Source organism: Hippichthys cyanospilos, chromosome 22 (genome assembly GCF_059441005.1).
Source record: "Hippichthys cyanospilos isolate Australia breed blue-spotted pipefish chromosome 22, RoL_Hcya_1.0, whole genome shotgun sequence".
NCBI lineage: Eukaryota > Metazoa > Chordata > Actinopteri > Syngnathiformes > Syngnathidae > Hippichthys > Hippichthys cyanospilos.
The window spans coordinates 8683236-8704946 of record NC_142390.1 but is presented as its reverse complement, the minus strand read 5'-3'; the positions used below and the strand labels follow the sequence as shown (position 1 = coordinate 8704946).

At 37.9% G+C, this 21711-nt stretch overlaps 1 protein-coding gene across 5 annotated transcripts in view; it reads left to right on the top strand.

Moving 5' to 3' along the window:
* cacna1c (calcium voltage-gated channel subunit alpha1 C) overlaps positions 1-21711 on the top strand; it is a 49135-nt gene that overhangs the window by 10873 nt on the left and 16551 nt on the right. For all 5 annotated transcript variants that reach the window (XM_088406332.1, XM_088406333.1, XM_088406331.1 and 2 more), the window contains 11 exons: positions 3919-4006; positions 4088-4195; positions 4272-4324; positions 4424-4570; positions 7222-7423; positions 10117-10275; positions 10350-10460; positions 13608-13691; positions 18936-19013; positions 20834-20971; positions 21549-21614. In XM_088406332.1, coding sequence (XP_088262458.1) covers positions 3919-4006; positions 4088-4195; positions 4272-4324; positions 4424-4570; positions 7222-7423; positions 10117-10275; positions 10350-10460; positions 13608-13691; positions 18936-19013; positions 20834-20971; positions 21549-21614 — 1234 coding nt within the window. The remainder of the gene's footprint in view (positions 1-3918; positions 4007-4087; positions 4196-4271; positions 4325-4423; positions 4571-7221; positions 7424-10116; positions 10276-10349; positions 10461-13607; positions 13692-18935; positions 19014-20833; positions 20972-21548; positions 21615-21711) is intronic.

The following is a 21711-nucleotide window of genomic DNA, read 5'->3' as shown; positions in this document are numbered from 1 at the left end:
GTTTTGCTTTGGTAAATTGGCCCATACGTCACACGGCCTCACTCTTCTCACCAACAACTTTGCACCCCCTCCCCCTCTCTCTTTTCATGCTGTTTGTTATTAATAAAGCTATCCTCTGTTTCTTCCAGCCAATAACTCATTGGAATGTTGTGTTATTTCTTATGTTTAATATGCTATGCTACACTCTCTTTTTCGAACTCTTGAATAGACTAGACTTCTCGACGTAAGTCCACATTAGCGCTTATTAATATGACCGTCAACACCTTAAATGTTTTCCAACCACCACACCCTTGATTTGGTGTTTCTATGGTCGGGGAGAGTTCAGTTGTAGCAAAAAAAGAAAGCTATAAAAAATGCTTATTAATCCCAAGGGAATTATTAATTTCAGACAGCACTCAAAATTCAACGCTCCCAGGCAATAGAAATGGCAGCAGAATGTTAAGACTGAAGTGTTTTGTTATTCTTTGTTTTTTTTGCCTTGTTAAAGGTAAAAAGTGCGTGGGATGTTGGTGGACACTCACAGTCAACTTCAGTCCATTTGGTCTATCAAATTGCAAGAAGTTGAACCAACATTGCTGTGAAAAAGTCTTTGCCCCCTTCTGTGTTTTTATTTTTTTTGCCATTTGTTTCACTCATAAAGATTTTATTTCAACAAACACATTTTAAAAAGAGATACAACCCATATTGCTGTTTCTAAAATATGACTTTATTTGCTAGAAAGAGGAAATTTTTTTTACAAAAATATTTTACAGAAACAACAAAAAGATTTTACAAAAACATTAGGCCAAAAGTAAAGCATAGTGGTGGCAGTAAGGGTCTGGGGCTGCTTTGCTTCCTCAGGACTAGTACAAGTAGCTGTGATTAACAGAAAAATTTATTTTGTTTTGAAGTAGTATTTCTCCATGCAAGTGGTGGCGATAGTCACTATTCCTACCACGTAGTATGCGTTTCGCACAATGCATTGTGGGATGCCTGACCCTGTCTGTAGATGTAATGTCCCTAGCTTTATTTATACGTAACTAAACAGACTGCTTTCAATTTTGCTCATAATGGATCTACTGATGCTGTCTGTGATTTGTACTGAGGCTAAGGACATAATTTTGGCATTTTTAGCCATTAGTAAGTAGATTTGAAAAAAAAAAAAAAAAAGTTGGTGCGTTCCGGTTCCCGTCTAGCCTTATCTTGTGCTCTGATTTGCTAAACACCAACTTGGAGTGAAGATTGTTCCGATTGTGTCACAGGGCCCCCGAGCCGCAACAGGATGCCAGCGACAACCGAGGGGTTGGGTTCAAAGAGTTTATTACAACAGAAAGCGCACGTCTGGCGTGGAAAATAAGGGTGGCCAAAAAGGGAATGGGAAAGTACAAACAAAAGTACGAAATAAGGGAGAGACGAGAACGTCTAGGAGGGATCAGTCCAACTGAGGAGTAAGGCAACGAGGGGGCGGAGGTTACAGGAGAACGACTAGGAACAAAGTAACAACAAAAAACAGTAAGCGAGCAAAAATACAACTAGAGAAAAGTACCAACCAAAAGATCACAAGCGAGAGGGACGCGAGGCATGGGAGTTCACTGGGCGCAGGGAGTATGGCGAATAAATAACCCAGCGTCGCTCTCCTGTAGCGACCAGCCTTAAAAAGACCCTGATGGGTGATGGGGAACAGGTGTGCAAGGCTGGTGACCCCGCCCCCTCGTGGCACAGTTGAACACTGCCTAGGCACAGAGCAAAACAGACACATGACATTCGTCCTGAATAAATATGCAAAAAAAAAACATGGTAATAATGGCAAATACTCTTTCACAGCACTGCTTACGTGTAGAAGACATTCATAAAATCGATGATCTCATCTCTTTAATTAAGGCATGGAAATATTGCCTGGAATTACACGTGATGTTGGAAAGCGTGCCTTCTGGGAGCACTTCCTGTCACTTAATGGTGACACGCACTTCCTAAGCCCCTTGGCCCGGGTCAGCCTGAGCAGCTAGCAGGGCAGCTTTTACTTTTTATAGCATCTAAAAGGCGTCTTTATTTGTGTAAGGATGGCTGAACGCCAAGTCCTCATTACTTTGACTGTGACACGCCAGCGGCATCATCCCACGCCTCATTGGCTACCTTTAAAAAATGTTCGACTTCCTGTTGGAACGTATCCCACACAGTCACTCCCTTGGAATGATGCACTGGCATTTTGATGCATGTTGTGTGGGGGAAAAAATGGCTTAGCATCTTTATTTTTAAGAGTTAAAAGTCATACATTTTTTCTTCTAACACGTTTATGTTAAAAAAAATGTCAGTGTTGTCATTTATTTTGACTTTAGGAGCTTTTTTGGGGCGAGCACCACCTTTGAACTGGCACACTTCTTACAGCACACTTTGCTTGTCCTTGTCCTTATCTGGGTGTGTTGTTAATGTGTAATAGTATGAGTGTTGCTGATTAATTGTGTGACACATCTGAATAGCATTAGAAACGTGTTAGTTTGTGTGTCTTTTTTGTGATCTCTTGTGTTATAACAATAGGGTTGGCCAATTGATCCAATTCAAACCGACGTTCTTATCAAAGGCAATTTTCCAAGGCTACAATTTGAGAAAAACAAAACCTAATACAGTGTGTGTGTGTGTGTGTGTGTGTGTGTGTATATATATATATATATATATATATATATATATATATATATATATATATATATACATATATATATATATATATATATATATATATATATATATATATATATATATATAATTTCTTTAAAAAAAAAAAAAAATTAGGTGCCAGTCAAATGTTTGAAAAACAACATCTCGGTTGACCTCTCGGTTGTTGGTTTATGACCATTTGGGTTTGGAGGCGTTTTCAAACATTTGGCTTGTACTGTATTTAGAGTCTTGGATGCGTTCAGTACATAAAACGCTCATGAAACGTGGAAAAATTTAAGTGATGAAGCCACAGGTTTCTTTAATGTTGTATTTTTAACTTGACAGACTGGCTTATCATATGTTTATACCACAATTGTTTAGCATTTGTAGTTGCCCCCTTTCTTAGTCTAGGTTTCATAAACCAAAATGCATACTGTTCACAATGTTGCAGACATTTTAAATATGTTTTACATAAATTGCGTGCTGATAAGATCATTCTGGTATGCGTTCCCACTGCAAGGAGGTCAGTCTTTCAAGTAACCAGTGAGTGCAGAACAAATTTGCATTCTTTCTCTTGATTGGCACTTGGCCAGGAAATGCAAGCTAGAAGTTTTTTAATTCCCTAATAAGACGTGTTTAAGTCATTTCAACCTCAGCAATACTTTGTTTTACTTGTACTGTATGTGACAGATGAAATTTAGACAAATTTAACATTCACTCAGATGTGGATTAATCAACATCAGGGTGTTTTATAGATTAGGCTGAGAGTTCCTAGACTTTGCCTTATTTTTACACTTGTATTACTGTTTTGTGTTTCAAGTGCAATGTAAGAATAGAGTTACAGGCATTTTGTTAACTTTATGTCCATACAATAACAGGAAAAAAAAATGTTTGAGTGTAGTGTTACTTACATAGTTGGCTGATGTTGGCTCATGGTTGCCATCTTCTGACGGACCAATTATTACAATTTTCAGTATGAAAAAAAAATGGTGGACTGACGATAACTTAAGGGGGCGGGGCACTGACAACTGACGAATGTCGGACCTACAAAAAAAAAATGGAAGTAGTTATTTTATAGAATTTTGTGTAGTTGTCATCATGTCTCAAAAAAAGTCTCAAAAGTCAAACCTTGTAATGTCAAGGCAGCCACTGTCATAACAGTTGACTGAAAATGTACAAGTACGTCTTCAGTAATTGTTTTGTGTGTTTTCAACCTTCTCAAAGAAAACCGAGAAGATCCTTGTCACAATTTTTGTCTGAAAGTCTTAAATCGTACTGGCGTTCCAGGTCCAGCGCAATCAATGTCGTGAAGATCCTGAGAGTTCTCAGAGTACTCCGACCTCTACGGGCCATCAACAGGGCCAAGGGCCTAAAGGTCAGCACATAATTGAAATCGACACATCACATGAAACTCCCCCTGAAAATAATTTGCTGACTGTTTCCCGCCTTCCCCCAGCACGTGGTCCAGTGCGTGTTTGTGGCCATCAGAACCATCGGCAACATCGTCATCGTCACTACGTTGCTCCAGTTCATGTTCGCTTGCATCGGTGTGCAGCTTTTCAAGGTAGAGCGATGAGGGGGAAATAAAAATCGAGAAATTTTCAATTAGTGTCATTGATGACAATGTTTTTGGCCTCTAGGGCAAGTTCTTTTTTTGCACAGATAACTCAAAACAGACCAAGGCAGAGTGCAGGTAAGCTGTGGCCATGTTGATGAATTGCAGCCATGACGGTACATTTGAGTCAAAATGTGTCTGTGTGTGTGGTTGTTTTTGTTTTGTTTTTTTTGTCAGAGGCTCGTACATAAAATACAAGGACGGCGATGTGGCCAAACCTGAAAGAGCCGTGAGGCAGTGGGAGAACAGCGAGTTTAACTTTGATGATGTGCTGCAAGGCATGATGGCTCTTTTCGCTGTGTCCACCTTTGAGGGCTGGCCAGGGTGTGTGTCTGAATGCCACAACACACACAAACATGTTTACTGCTATACTTGTGAGGACATCTTTTGACATCATGCATTTCCTAGCCCCTAACCTTAACCATCACAACAATGCTTTCACAGCAAAAAGTGCCAGACAAAAAGTGCCAGACAAAGTAAAAGAAAAAATGTTAAAAATTAGGTGATTTTCTTTTTTTAAACCCAAAAAATCTGATGTTTTTTTTTTTCTTGATAAGCAAACTAATGTTTTTTTCCTCATGGTTATAAGAACAGGTTGAGTACAAAAATGACAATAATTGTATATATTGTTATATAAAGATCTTATTACAATTCAAGAGTGAAGAAGCTACCTATCTATATTACACTATAATATCTCCAGAGAAAATTAATAAAAGCTTCATTATCATGTATAAAATTATATAAATCCCTTCAATATGTATAAATGTTATCATATAAAAACACATTGCTAGCACACCTATAGCACACTTATTGGCGCACACACAGACATAAACAATTCCTTTAATGGCCTTCTTTGTAATCTTTGTAATTTGATGCTCTCGCCCTCTTTTGCAAAAGATTGTTTTGACTCAGTCCTGCCATTTTTTGAGTCCAGGGGTGTCAAATTCATGGGCCACATTGTAGTTCTGGTTTCTCTCAGAGGGTTGGAATAATTGTAGTTGAATATTTTTTCAAGTTCGTCACACACTTAACTAGTTTTGAAATCAGAGGTCAGAAAAAAACAGTACAAAACAGAAATTGAGAACAAAAAAATGCTTGTTGTTTTTTCTCCAAAAAATTTTAAAAGTCGAAAACAATTTACAGATTTGGTATTTTAGCCAGAAACTTTTGGTCCAATAAGCATTAGGTGGGTTACATAAAATGATGTGGCCCCTGGGCATTGAATTTGACACCTGTGCTCTTGTCTCATATTTAATATTATGGATAACTCTGGAAAATGTAGCTTAAGCATTTTTTTCTCGTTGGAGTCTCGATTTAAGCAAATGCTCGTAATGCATTGTAAGAATAAACTTTTCTTAACCCGTGTGGCATTATGTTACAAATTATGGAAATTCCTTGGATTTTTTTTTTTTTTTATATCATATCGATTCTGACATTTCTATGTGATTGCAGCTGGATGTGCAAGAGCTATACAGTGATCCCTTACTTTTCGCGGTTAATTGGGACCGGGACTCTCCCGCACTAAGTGAAAACCGTGATACATCAAGTGGTCATAGTAGCGCTGCACTTAAGTCTAACTAAAGTGACGGCTGTAGCAAACATGATAAGAATCGCTGTTTACACTTGAAATTCCAATTTATTACAAAAGAAATCTAGCTACGCGATTTCCAACGGAACGGCAAAAACTCTATCTCCTTCGAAGACCCTTTTGTAGTTTGTAGTTGTAATTGAGACTTGGACAACCAGACACGGAAGTTGGGGCGGGAGTAGTTTACACTCCTACCCTCATTGGTCAAAAGTTGCCGCGGCAGCCAATCATGTGTCATATAGAGGTGCCAATCTCCCTCCTGAAATCACGTTTTAGTGCCCTGCAAGAGGCGCGATTTTCTCCAGGCACAACCATCGACCAATAAGGGCAGGAGTTGTCATCTACTCCCGCCCCAACTTCCCCTTGTGATGTAGACGAGGGCAAATAGCTCCATGTCGATCAAAAAACACGCAGGCTCTTGGGAGGAGGATAGCAGCTTCACCGTGCCGTTGGAAATCTCTTACCTAGATTTCTTTTGTAATAAATTGGGGATTTCAATTGTAAATTGCAATTTTTAGTCATGTTTTCTACAGCGTTCATTCTAATTGGACTTTGCCGCTAACATGACAAGGCTCTCCATGAGACCATAGCCACTAAAACATTTACTGTATAAGGTTTAATCATTTAAGATGTAAGTAAATATGTGTACTGCAGTAGTTGGATGTCCAAGGAGCGTCCATTTATAGTTACCTCGTCTGTCTGGCATGCAAGAAACCTTCATAGCACGTCCATCAGCAACATAGATTTTTTTTTAATGAAAAAAAAAAAAAAACGTGATGCACTGAGGGCGCGATATAGCGAGGGATCGCTGTAATTACAATATTTGAAATGCATTTGAATAGGATTTATTTAATAGATTTTCCTGAGATTTTTGCAACATTTCGTTTAGAAAATTCTTGAGTTTCACCTCACGACAGTAGGTGGCGGTAGAGACCACTTACCACAAATTTAATCTAGATATGTATGGATAGAACTGATGGTACTGAAAAATTAGAGTGGTTGAAGGAAAGAAATATTCATAAATAACTTTAATTATTTAGCTTTTAAAAGCATTTACTAAAAATGAAAAAAAATGCAATGTTGTATAGTTTGCAGTGTGCACAAGGGTCAAATTATCATTAATATTTTTTCTTAAAATCACACCCATGCAAAACTGTTATTTTAAAACAACCCCCAAAATCTTTCTACCTACTTTATTAATCAAAACAATGAGTACAATGCAGTAGATTTAAGTTAACATAGTTCTTATATGTAGTTTTACAGTCCAAAAGGTATGTCAGTAAAAATGAACAGCTGTTCTCACAAGTATAGCTACACACACTCATAATCATTTAGTATATGCCCCAGTTTGTTGTCCGTCTGGGCTCATCAGCGCCCCCTCCCACAGGCTCCTGTATCGGGCCATCGACTCTCACACAGAGGACGTGGGTCCAATCTACAACTACCGTGTGGTCATTTCCATCTTCTTTATCATATACATCATCATCATCGCCTTCTTCATGATGAACATCTTCGTGGGTTTTGTCATCGTCACCTTCCAAGAGCAAGGCGAACAAGAGTATAAGAACTGCGAGCTGGACAAGAACCAGGTAACGTTTTATAGACATTTATAGACATTTTATTATTACTAGAGCTTAACCAATAGGGATTTTTTCCGATATTGTCGGAATAAAATTCTGATATCTACTTAAATAGCCATAAAAACTTTCAGTGCCATTGACATGAAAGGTCAACTAAAATCCCTTCAAAGAGCCCCATTGACGTCAATTGACGACAATGTTTTGTTTTTTGATGAGAATGGGTGGAAAAAGTTTTTGAGATTTATTTTTTTGACAAGTCAGAATGCCTGAAATTTGCTGGTAGTTTTTTTTTTTTTTTTTTTTTAATGGTTGGCTTGAAAAGAATTAATTTAAAAAAAATCACACAAAATCATCTTATTTGGTCCCTAACAAAAATAAGTGTATGATTGATTTATGAAGCTTAACCTTTCTAGTACGCACCTTCACAACAAATGAATATTAACAAAAATTTAATGCCCGGGGTTGGGGCTTTAAATTTTTACATTCAAACATCCCGTCCCCAAATATTTAAAAGGGGGGGCTTTTAAATATTTGGGGGCGGGATGTTTGAATGTCAATATCTTTTATTATCTTTTGTTTATTTTTTTATTATTTTTTTTTTTTTTTTTTTTTTTTATCGAGTATTTTTTTATTTATTTTACACATCCACCACATTCCTGTATATAATTTGCTGTAACCTGTTAAAAAAAGTGCATATTTTTTCACAATACCACATAAGTCAAATATGACATAAAAGATCAACGGTAAAATAAAATAAGACAAATAATAAAATAAATAAAATTAAATAAGACAAATAATAATATTTACAGTATTATCAATAATAATAATAATAATAAAAAATAATTATATATATATATATATACATATATGTATATATATATATATATATATATATATATATATATATATATATATATATATATATATATATATATATATATATATATATATATATATTGTGGCGAGGCGAAGAAACCACACGTTGCTGTGCTAGTGGAGATCTTTACTCTTCGCATGCCATCACAAAACTGATACAACAAAGTCCAAAACAGCAAAGACAAAGCCAACAGGTTCAAAGCATCAAAGGATCATAGCGACATGCCTACTGGGTGAGAGACATGGTCCTAGTGTCCGCCACAATATATATATATATATATATATATATATATATATATATATATATATATATATATATATATATATATATATCGGCCCCCGGCTTACGAACACCCTGTTTTACGAACAATTCGACTTACGAGCGTGGATCACGGTGATTTTTGTCCCCCACTTACGAACAAACCTTTCGCCTTACGAACAATCCGACATACCGGTCATTGTGTACGCAAATATATTTTCGCTTACCTGCGTCAACTAAATCAGCAGTTTCATCAACAAAATCAACGGCAGACTCTTGTGGCAGTAACGTGAACGCTATTGCTCTTACAACGTCACAGTCACTGTCTCAGTCACGGTGTCTAAATATATTACCATTTAAGTGTAGTGTTTGTACAGCTAAAGGGAAAAACAGCTGACATGAAATTAAATGTGCCGATTGTAGGACAAAGAATTGTCATTGGTTTAAATGTGTTTTTTTTTTTTTTTTAAATAAATTGTCAATACATTCCAACCGTTTAAAAAAAAGTGCCAATAAGTATCAGTCAGTCACGGAGATGCCAATATGCTATCGGTCGATTAAGGTCACCCGGTCTCACTCACGGAGATGCTATTGGCCGGCGTCACACGTCAATCACAGAAATGCCGATATGCTATTGGCCGAACGCCTTTATCTAGCTTGATGGCACAGCTGGTCGGGATGGAAGGAAGGAGAGAAAATGAGTGAAGAACGGAAGGGAGGAATGTTGTGAAGACTTTGCAAACTTTATCTGTTAGACATAGCTTCTAAAATTACTAGTAGCGGTAAAGGAAGAAGTAAAAGAATGATGTTTTAGCATCTCCGTGACTGACACCGTGATTGAAACAGTGACTGTGACATTGTAAGAGCAATAGCATATCTGCGTAGCTGTGTTGAATTTGCGCGTTGGTCTCTGCTCCCCTCCGCCTCCACCCAGCTCAAGTCACGTCGTTCCAAAGGTAAATGTAATTTATCCTTTGTATATGTTATTTAATTTAACTGTACAGTAGATTGTGTCACTCAATTTTAATATGTGTATAAAGTCGTGATGGGTTTGGATTGCCCGTCATACGAGCAGTTCGAGTTACGAGCGTAGCCGCTGAACGGATTAAGTTCGTAACCCGGGGGACCACTGTATATATATATATATATATATATATATATATATATATATATATATATATATATATATATATATATATATATATATATATATATATATATATGCTAATATGTGTCTTATATTTGATTTTTGCTTATGTATTATTATACTTTATAATAATCCATAATAAATTACTTTATTATATTATAAAATATGTATTATTAATAATTAATTATCAATTGTAATATAATACATATAATAATAATACAGCAAATATATTTTGTAATATATAAAACAAGTAATAAATACCACTAAGACAAATAGCTAATTAAATATAAAAAAATATGGCAAAAATCAAATAAGACAAATATTAAAACCCATTTTGCCATAAATATGATTAATTTCATCAATAATTTGAGGAAAATTCTGAAGTGTAGTGGTTTTCCGTTTGTATCGTTTGTGCCGCAGCGTCAGTGTGTTGAGTACGCCCTGAAGGCCCGCCCTCTGCGCCGCTACATCCCAAAGAACCCATACCAGTACAAGGTGTGGTATGTGGTCAACTCCACCTATTTTGAGTACCTGATGTTCACACTGATCCTTCTCAACACCATTTGCCTGGCCATGCAGGTGAGCCACACAAAAACACACCATTCGATTAATGTCCATTTAAGTGCCAGTGTCACATTTGTACGCATTTACAGCATCATGGTCAGACAAAAAACTTCAACGACGCCATGAACATCCTCAACATGCTCTTCACTGGGCTCTTCACTGTGGAGATGATCCTCAAGTTGATTGCCTTCAAACCCAGGGTGAGACCTGTTTCCATTGGAGATCCATTTGTTTCTATGTGGATTTGGATTAAGGAAATTCAGGCTTTAGTATACCAAGGATTCAGTCACATACAGTATAGGCAGGCTAACAATTTTATTTTAATGTCTTGTTGAATATCTAATGAGTGAACCCGTTCCTCCTTATTTTCCCTTTCATCCTTGCCTCCTCTGACAAACCAAAGCCTCCATGTATTTTAATATTTTAATGCAGTGGTGCCTTGAGTGTCATTTGTTCCGGAAACCACACTTCAAACTCAAAATGCTCGTAAATATCTTGTCCTATATACCGGTGCGGTTTATAGTCCGAAAAATACGGTGTGTGTGTGTGTGTGTGTGTGTGTGTGTGTGTGTGTGTATATATATATATATATATATATATATATATATATATATATATATATATATATATATATATATATATATATATACACACACAGTGTGGGCCCCCATGTTACGACCTTATTCCATGACACACAACATCATGGAGCAGTGCAAGCAAGCAAGTGCAACGCGTGCAAAAACCTTAGGTAAAAAGATCACGACTTTATACACACATAAAAAATTAGTAACATAATCTACTGTGGGTGGAGGCGGAGGGGAGAAAAGACGAACCCGCAGAATTGTTTTTTTTCTTAAATGAGAACCTTTTTCAAAAATTTTTAAACAATATGTTCTTTTGTTTAAACAATAACTTTTTTAAACGAGAACTTATTTTTAAAAGAGATTTTAAAAAGAGATTTTAAAAGGTGGGTGGAGGCGGAGGGGAGAAAAGACGAACCCGCAGAATTTTTTTTTCTTAAATGAGAACTTTTTTCAAAATTTTTTAAACAATATTTTTTTTTTGTTAAAACAATAACTTTTTTAAACAAGAACTTATTTTTAAAAGAGAACTTTTTTAAACGAGAACATATCACCGGCGATTTCCTTCTCTTTAATCTATAATAGAAGAAGCCTCTCCATTTTGTTGTTGACCGAGGTCCGTCCCCTGACAAGAAAAGTCATGCCCTTAGAAGATTTGCTTGCTTTAATGGCTTCCTTGTTCTTGAGAATCGTACCGATTGTCGAGCAGTTACGGCCATACTCACTAGCATGGTTTACTATGCGTGCGCCTCCTTCGTATTTTTTTATTATCTCCTGCTTCGTTTTCTTTTGTCATCATCCTCTTACTTCTTCCTTTACCGCCACTTGCAATTTTAGAAGCCATGTCAGCCCAACAGATAAAAGTTTGCAAAGTCTTCCCACACACGGAACAGCTCGTGCTGAGGGTGTACGGCCAATAGCATATCGGCATTTCTGTGATTGACGTGACGCCGGCCAATAGCATATCGGCATCTCCGTGACTGCCTTAATTGACCAATAGCATATCGGCATTTCTGTGACATGCGAGAAAAGTTCTTTTTGTTGATGCAGCAAAGCTAAAAAATAGTGCGGACACACTGACCGGCATGTTGGATGATTCGTAAGACAAAAGGTTTTTGCGAGAAGAGGGGGACAAAAACATGCCACGGTCCACGTCGTAAGATGAAAAATACGTAAGACAGGGGGTTCGTAAACCGGGGGCCCACTGTATATATATATATATATATATATATATATATATATATATATATATATATATATATATATATATATATATATATATATATATATATATATATATATATAACTGCGTGTGTGTGTGTGTAGGTGTGTCGGAGTGTGTGTATACATATATACACATACAGTATTATACATATATAACCAAATGTGTGCATACATATATATGGATACAATATATTTGTGTATTCATCTGTATATATTTTTTTCTATTAGCATGTCAGAGCTTTTCAATAGGTTACAATCTAATTATATGAGTGATTGTAATTGTTTTAGTTTGGGAGCAATGACAGTGGTTTAAAAAAACGTGCACTCCGAATAATGCATAATTATGTTTGTTTGAGGTTGACAGTAAACATAACACAAATACACGCAAATACCATTTGTATCACAAAAAAAAATGCCACTTACTCGTATCTCAAGGCACCACTGTGTGAGTATTTTTATGAATGCATGAGTTCTCCACGCTAAGGCCCAACTCATGTATCGATACATTTCTGATAACCGATTTTTGGTCAATTACGTCAAATCTTGAAATTGTTCATTTGATTTTGTTTTGCTTGTACTTGTTGAGCATAATGTGTTGACGTTCATTATAGCTTCCTTAATGGCATGTAGCATCGAGGCATTAATATTTATTCGTGTACCATATTTTCTGCACTATAATGCGCACCGGATTATAAAGCACACCTTCAATGAATGCCCTACTTTAAAACCGTTTTCGCATATAAGACACACCTCATTTTAAGGCACATAGAATAGAAGCTATAGTAGTGGCTGAGGTTGCCTTACACATCCACTAGAGCAGTGGTTCTTAACCTTGGTGGAGGCACCGAACCCCACCAGTTTCATATGCTCATTCACCGAACCCTTCTTTAGTTAAAATTAAAATATGATTTTTTTTACTGGTGCACGAAATGAATTGTGCGTTAATATCACCTTGTTCAAATAACAAAACCAACACACTGCATGGTAGGAAATCTCAGAGCAGGACGCTTTCAATGACTGTGCCCACGAACTGCAGACGAGACTGAGGGGTGGACCTCTGCGGTGTAGGCTCCACCGAACCCCTAGGGTTCGATCGAACCCAGGTTAAGAACCACTGCACTAAAGGGAGCTGCGCTAAAGGGAATGTCAACAAAATTGGATAAATCAGTCAAAATTTTCAATCAGAAATTAAGAATAAAAATGATTTGTGGAAAGTACTATCCGAAGAATGGGGCAAAAAATACCTCTTGGTTACATTAAAAAACTGCAGAGGTAAAAATGGAAGAATTTACATGGAGTTATTTTTTTGTCCTCCAAAAAATTAAAACCCTGGGTTTATGCGTTGTTTAAGATGCACCGGATTATAAGGTGCACTGTCAGTTTTTGGGAAAATTGATGGCACCTTGTAGTCCAGAAAATACGGTAATTATTCTTACAAAGTGTAACATCTGATCCCGCCTTAACGGTGCTCCGATGTGGTGGCAGATGGTTTTTCCCTTCTAACTTTCCTCCCTTCCTCATCCTCACCCTCCTCCTGTGTAGGGGTACTTTAGTGATCCCTGGAATGTGTTTGATTTCCTCATCGTAATTGGCAGCATAATAGACGTCATTCTCAGTGAAATCAACGTAAGTAGTCGCCTCCCCTCTTCTCTCTCTCTCCATCTCCTCCTTCTCTCTCTCTACTCCTTCTTTTCCTCTCCCTACTTCCTTGAGTCCGAAAAAGGCCACTCATTGGATACCAGCTTTCATAAATGCAAGTAAGCCAGGCACTAACATCGTCAGGTTATTCATTAACAATCAATCAGATTGACTCACTGCCCCTTTTCTCATTTATTTTCTTATATTGGATATTTATTTCCTCATCACCCACATCTTTTGTTTTCTTACTTTGCTTCTTTTCTGTTTTTTTCCCTCCTTCTGTCATCTTTCTGTTCTTTCCATCGCCAGCATTATTTTGTTGACGCATGGAACACGTTTGATGCCTTGATAGTTGTGGGTAGCATTGTTGACATAGCCATCACTGAGGTTAACGTAAGTAGCCCTGCACACACACTCTGCCTTCACACACTCTTCAACACACAATTAGCAATCGCGCATGCCTTCAAATGATTAGGAAACCTCAGCTTCACCGCATCTGATCCCGCCATGGCCCAATAGGGTCAAGTGAGTCAAAAGAACCAGATGTGGCAGGAATGTTTTTTTTTCCCTTGCTAATTTAAAACACATGAACTGCACTTGCACAGCACAACCCAACAAGTGGATTTTTCATAATGGTGCCCTTATTATAATGCTGACATTTTTTTGTTTTGTTTTTTTTTTTGCGCTCACATTCACTTTGCATGACAGATGACAAGGTGCATCGTCTGGGTTCGGTGTCATTTAATCTCTTATGCCACAATTTGAGGATATTTTTATGTCCCAGCCATCACAGTTTAAATAATACACATGCAAATTACTAAAACATGCAATTTCTGAGTAAATTTACTTGTCCTGAGACAAAATCTAAAAATTCTAAGAGAAAAGAATGCTTAAAAAAAGTTTTCTATAGACTAAAATGTCTGGAATACCCCCTAAAATGACATTTTCTCTTGTCCCACACCCTATCATGAGGACAAATCGGAGGACATTTTACGTCCCACATCAAATTTTGAACACTACACATAAAAAACCACTAGTGTGCCATTTCTGAGTAAAGTTACTTGTCCTTATCCCAGATCTAAAAGAAATCTAAGAGAAAAGAATGCCTGAAAATATTTTTTTTATATATAAAGTGGGCCCTCGTGTTCGAGATTAGTCCATTCCGTATTTGGGGTCTTAAGGCGAATTCAAGTGGGCAATCCAAACCTATGTTAAATAGCTAATGCGTTTAGAACCCCAGGTAAAAACCATCAAAATTGTACATACATATTAAAAATTGGTACCAAAATAGTATAGTAAGTGCTACGCATACCTAATATACATGTATACAATCAGAAAACATCATAAATAAAAAATATAGAAAGGTTTTATTTACCTTTGAGGGCCGCCTTGTTATGCCCATAATCGTTTCCATATAAATCATCTTCTTACTTGTCTCTTTAACATCACTAGCAATCTTTGGACCCATGGCTAACCCTTTCAACTATATATATATATATATATATATATATATATATATATATATATATATATATATATATATATATATATATATATATATATATATATATATATATATATATATATATATATATATATATATATATACATATATGATTAGGTACACCGGAGTATAAATTCCAATGGACGGACGATTTTAAAACTGTTTACATAAAGGCGCATAATAAGACACATAGAATAGAAGCTACAGTAGTGGCTGGGATTGTGTTATGCATCCCTGTCAAAACAATCAAATAATTTAGTCAAAATTCAATAATAGAATATAAACTCAGTTCACTCCCAAAATGAATAAACTGTTGTTTTATATATAAACGCCTAGTTTACGTTAAAATACTGTTTGTACTTATAAGCTAAATCCAACAAACAGCCTTTTTTTTCCCACATACGCCTGTCAACACATAGCATTTATGGAAACAACTGCTTTTTTGCATTGTGCCTGGAAAAGCGATTCATCATACGTACATTCGGACATAAATACGTTTGTACGCTCCTGCAAGCTAATAGCAAAAAATAGCATTTTTTTTTTGTTTCCCCATAATGCTACGGGTTAAGCTTGTCAACACCTCGTGACATTATAGGAACAAATCCTATGTTTTAGAAGTATGTTTGAATGATTTTGAAAGTACATTCGAACATATTCGCAAGTGCATTCAAACATATCTATTCTGGCAGCTCCATCCACGCTTCCGCAGTATTTTAAGAAAAAAAAAAAAATTAAGGCACAAGGAACAATGTAATCCTCAGATGGTTTCACTCAGCAAGATGTATGTAAATGTATTTATGGATTCATATATTCTCCACACGAACGCCCAGCGATCAACAATGAAGCGGCATAACAATGCAGTCCTACACAAGTCAAATGTTGAGTGCCCATTGTGTTAAGTCTTCGGAGATTCTTGCCGTCATATTGATACTGAAATAAAAAGAGGCGAAAGAAGCTCTTTAGCATGCAAAGATCGAGCTCGCCCGAACAGAACTCCACATCATTTCGTCATCGGAAAAGAATAGGTTCTGCTGGCAGGACTATTTTTTCCAGGGAAGCAAATCATGTTGTACAATGATGCCGCTTGCTGGCTGGTGAAATAGATGAATGTCACATTAAAAATTCATCTTGAAAAGTGCACTTTTTATGACCTGCACACTTGACATGATTCACTTTGTTAGGCACACAGGCACATGCTGAGAGATTATTTTTTTTTTAAACCTTAATCATATTATCTCAACAAATTCTAATGCGCTATGCCATTTATTGTGTACTCAGAATTGTCTCAATGTAAAATGTGTTGTCACACTTGCACCCCCAGGGTGCGTATACTTGTATGGTGCCACATTTAACACCGTGAAACAAGGCGCAGATGTGCACAAGGGTAGCGCAGCATGTTCCCTTGTGTTGGAATGAAGTGTGTTTCACCCCAGACAGCGCTGGCCGGGCATACCAATAAGCTCGGCGCTTCCCAAGGGTGCACACGTTCGCTTTTGCTTTTCCGGCCTCCGCCAAGGGAATTCATCCGAACGCTTGGACAAACCTTTTAAAACTCAGTGTAGTCCTTATGCATTCATACACTTTGATTGGAGAGTTTTGAAATGACATACAGACCCAGATAAGCATCTTTGTCATCTATAAAGCCAACTTGAAATCGGATTTGCATGATTTTCCACATTTACCATACTAATATTTTCTTGTCATGATCGTTTTTTTATAATGCTGTAATCAAAGTGCTACTCTGTTATTATACTGTACGTAGTCAGTGATAAAAGAAAAATTACGGTTTAATATAATAGCAACAAAGTAAATGTAAACACTGTAAAGTAGTGGCACTACATGGCAAAAATGGCGTATGATTTGCCATATTAATTTTAGTGGTTCTGTTTTGTAAACTAAGGAATAGTCTACAGATAGCCAGAGTTCTTGCAAACAGACACTCTCATGAAAAATGTCTCTAAAATCTCCCACCAAAGTGGAGATTTAGCAAGTTTTCCATATCCACGTTTGCACTTAGCAATCTTAAACCGGCGTATTATCATCACTCTATTCCCCGCCAAAGACGCCAGTGACGATAAGAGACGGAAGTTCTTTCCGATTGGACGGAATTTGGCAAAACTACAATGCAAATTAGTGTTGCAATTTTTTGAATAAACAAAGCTAGGTGGATGGCTTTGGTTGAAATAGCCCTGGTTCTGTGCAGAAAACGGCTAAATCAATAAAACCAGGTTCTGTTTTGGAGTTTGTCGCTGCTACTTGCACTCGGGCACTCTTCAACATAGCGATACAATACAATGAGGAAGTAATTACGGCTAGTCACCATGATGATGTGATCGATCGTTCCACTTTGAATTTTTGTCAATTTAAAATGGCCTCTAATTGGTGGCGTTAGCGAATTTGACTTTTTATTTTTCGTGACTCAAAACCAAACATATCTGTTTTAACTTACTTCCTTTCTGTCCTTCTTTCTTGTCAAAATCCTTTTTTGTCACTCAACCATTCACACTTTAATGTGCATCATAGCCACTCTTACTGGCAGATGGTGGCCCAGTTACAATTCCATCACAGAGTCATTCCTCCATTCCTTGAATGTGTTCTTTAGCTCTCCTTCATCCTTGCTGCTGCCTTTTGTTCAAATTCTCTCCTCTGCCAGCGCCGCTGCATCATCATTCTTCCAGGAGAAGCTTTTGGTGGGGTAATGATGCGTTCATGCTGTATGGAGGTGTATTAAAAGGGCCCACCCACCTAGACGCGTGCTCGCTCATCGGTCGTGCGATCACTCAAAGCTCGTTTAAAATGTCGTTACAAGAGGGCGGAGCTTTGTTTTTTGTTTGATCATCCTCGTCTACTGAGTCTTGAAATGAAAATGTGAGATTCGGATGCCGCTTTGACATGAAAGGACTTTGTATTTCCAGCTCAATCAGGCCTCGAATTGCACATTTTCCAATTGTCTGCTCATGTAGTAAACACAGCTTGAACGTGGTGTAGCATCATCTATCGCTCTCGCATCGTACCTCCAGCTGGCAGCAAAATAAACAGATAGCTCCAGAGAAAGGCTTCTATCCGTCAGCATACACATAAAGCCACGGGCACCTGCACATAAATGTTGCAGACACATCATCGGCTCTTTCCCCTTCTCTCCACGCTGGCCCAGGCCATTATTCATTATTTCAGCCCTGCAGCTTTAAACAGACTTTCCAATATCCTACTTCCCAACATGGTTCAATCTAGCTTGATGCCACCCATCTGTACACTGCAATGTCTTCTGAATTGTCCCTCTTGGCCCCGGTGAAATTATGCTATATTTTTTGAGATCCATCCACTTCCCAGTTGTTGAATCATCAAACTGCTCGGGGTAGCAAGTAAAACTCCTCAAGCGGATTATGTGTGTACTGGCATACATCCGGAAGGGAACGTGTCAAAAGTGGCCAAATCACTTACCCTAGTTAAGTTGCCAAGAGCGAGCAAAGCCAAAGACAAACTCGGCCGGGAGCCCGTCTGTCTCAGGAGCCTTGTTTGAGAAAACGAAAAATGACTCTTTCCCACTGATAATAGCTGCAATAATGACAAAACTCGTACAGTATTTCTAGGTCAGATAATTTGACATCTGCAAGGCCGAAGATGGACTTTTGATTCGACCGTCCATGATCTTCTGAGCAATATACGTAATGACTGACACACTCACATGGCACCACTCTGTTGCTGATCTTTGTTGCTTTTCCTTAAAGCCAGCTGACTCCTCCTCGTCCTCCTCCTCTTCGTCCTCCTCCTCTTCCTCCTCTCACCCCCCTGTGGTAAGACCAATGGTACGCTCCCACGGTAACCTCGTCCGCCTCTTCCTCTACCTCCATCTGCGTCCATCCATTTTGCCACCCTCCGCATGACCCCCACCACGGACACTCTGCTGATATTCCATATTTGTGCGTCTGGGCCCAATGCGGTGGAGTTGTGTGACTCTTGCAAATGGAGTGTTTGTAGTCGTTGCCATGGCGCCTGCTGCTCTCTTCTCCGGCTACCATGTTTGTGTGTGATTCACTGCAAACCATTATTACACTGTCACAAGTGGCCTCTTTTTATATATTTGATGTGTTCAACTCAACTCTTTCTTATTCCTACACTCGATGCCACCTTTGCTACCCCCCACACTCTTTCTGATGCAATGGCGCCTTCTGTGGGCTGTGTTTTGGTTCTTGTGGATCTACAGTGTGCAGCAGAGAAAATTTGGAAGCACAGATTTCCACACACTAGCTCTTATTGTACCTCGAGACTTAACAAAATCTTTTCAAAAACTTTTCTGTAGCACACCATAGTATGGATGATGGCGTCTTGAGGTAACATGTGACAACAAACAGATGTGAGCCTGGAGGTTTTCATGCTTTTTTTCAAAGATGTATTAAGTGAAAAATATGTTTTTCAGGAAATTCAATTACCACAAAGCATTTTTGGATGAAAAAAATTCTTGAAACAAAGCGTCGTCCGAGTCTGATATCGTACACTTTGGAATTTCATTTGTAGCTGTATCTCTTGGCATAGTTTATTGTGCAATTCCAGATGATCAATCGTGTCACATCATGAAATTTTATTTCAGGCTTGTGAACAGTGTGCATTTGGATAATACAAATAAAGGCATATAATGTTTTGCAAAAAAGTCACTATAACACGGTTTAGCAATAAGTTCCATCTTCATATTAATTTGTTCTTAATTTGAAAAGAAAATTGTACTGTTTCTGTCACGAATTTGAAATTAGATTTGTTGATACCTGTAAAAACCCTGTCAGAATCTCACATACCCCCGAAGTACACTCAGAGGTACTCACATTTCTTTTTTATCATTACAGCATTGCAAAAGTGTTCAAAGCACATCACATGTCTAAATCTTGTGTGGCTTTTGTTTTTTCACCCTTAAGAAAGAGCGGTATAAATAAATGAGCGTGTATTAGAATAGCACTCAACGAGATGGCTGAATATTTTATCAGTGACTGCTAGGACACAAAAGAAAGCTGCTCCTGCCGCAGCTAAAACCTCGTCAACTGCCAAATTTTCACTCAAAAAGAAACAACTAAAAATAGCTTGTGAGGGTCGTCTGTCAGTCACTAGAGGGTTTTGACAGTAAAAGCAAACCACTTGAAAGGGTGAGAATGAGATTTGCCAACCGTTATGATAGGAATTTATGACAGGAGATATAACATCTTAATCCATGTGAAGCTCCCCAGTTGTTTCCCCACACCAGGAGTGATTTACTGGAACATGAAACTCCCTGCAGGCTGAGGTCTCCAACGCTTCTAAATTGTTTTCCTCGATTTATGGAGCTTGCAGTCGATGGTACTCTCGATGGACATCCTCGGCTATTAAAAAGTGCACAATACCACAGTTATGATGCGATTTAGGTAAATTAATGACAACCAGAATCCAATAAACGGTGAGGTTTTTATTCTTCTGTTTGTTGCCTTGTGAATTCCTGGCGACACCACTCAAACCGACGGACTCTCAGCCAGTTCTGTCTGTTTTTATCCGAACGCAAAATTACATACTTGCATGTGCGTGTGTGCGTGCGTGTGTGTGCGTGTGTGTGTGTGCGTGTGTGTGTGTGTTTGTGTGTGAAAATAATGTAAAAAATGTCAAAAAGGGTCTGCAAAACTCAGAAGAGAACGCCCGGATCTCCATCACCTTCTTTCGGCTCTTCCGCGTGATGCGCCTGGTGAAGCTGCTCTCTCGTGGGGAAGGGATTCGAACGCTATTGTGGACCTTCATCAAATCCTTCCAGGTAACTTACTGGGACCAAACACTCCATGTTCTACTTTTATTTCCTCTGGACCAAACGGTAAAGCCCAATGAACTTTTATTTTCCTGAAACATTTAATTCTCAACAATTATTTTTAAATGATTTTTGAATGTTTGTTTTATTTGAAATCTCGAGTACCCCCTGGAGTTCCTTCAAGTACCCCCAGGGTTACCCATACATCCATTTGATTTTCACGGCCGAACTGAAAACTGCCTCGATACCCAAGCTTATCATCATAAGAATCTAAACGACTTGCATTAGGACAGGAGCTAACCAATGGGAGAGCAGAATAACAGAAATTCGTCGACAGTCGACAGCATGCTACTTTGTCAAAATTGTGTTGTTGTTTTTTTGTTTGTTTTTTTTTAGGGGTCAAAAAATTCTTCTGATGTCATTTTGTATATTGAGTTTTTTGTTAACTAGGACTTTTGTATCCTGAAACACCACTGCACAATGAAAACTGCATAAACCTAAAATTTAACCCTGTGGCATACCAGTGGGACAAAGCTGAACAATTGGAATGTAACTAAAAATGTTCACATTTGTTATTCTTCTCCAGGCTTTACCTTATGTCGCCCTGCTGATAGTGATGCTGTTTTTCATTTACGCCGTCATCGGCATGCAGGTAGGCTACCTCCCGCTCTGTCTCCCTGTTGGATTTAATTGGCCTTTCCTAATTGACCAAAGAGACTGGTGTGTTTTGTTCCCCCCCGCCGCTCCTC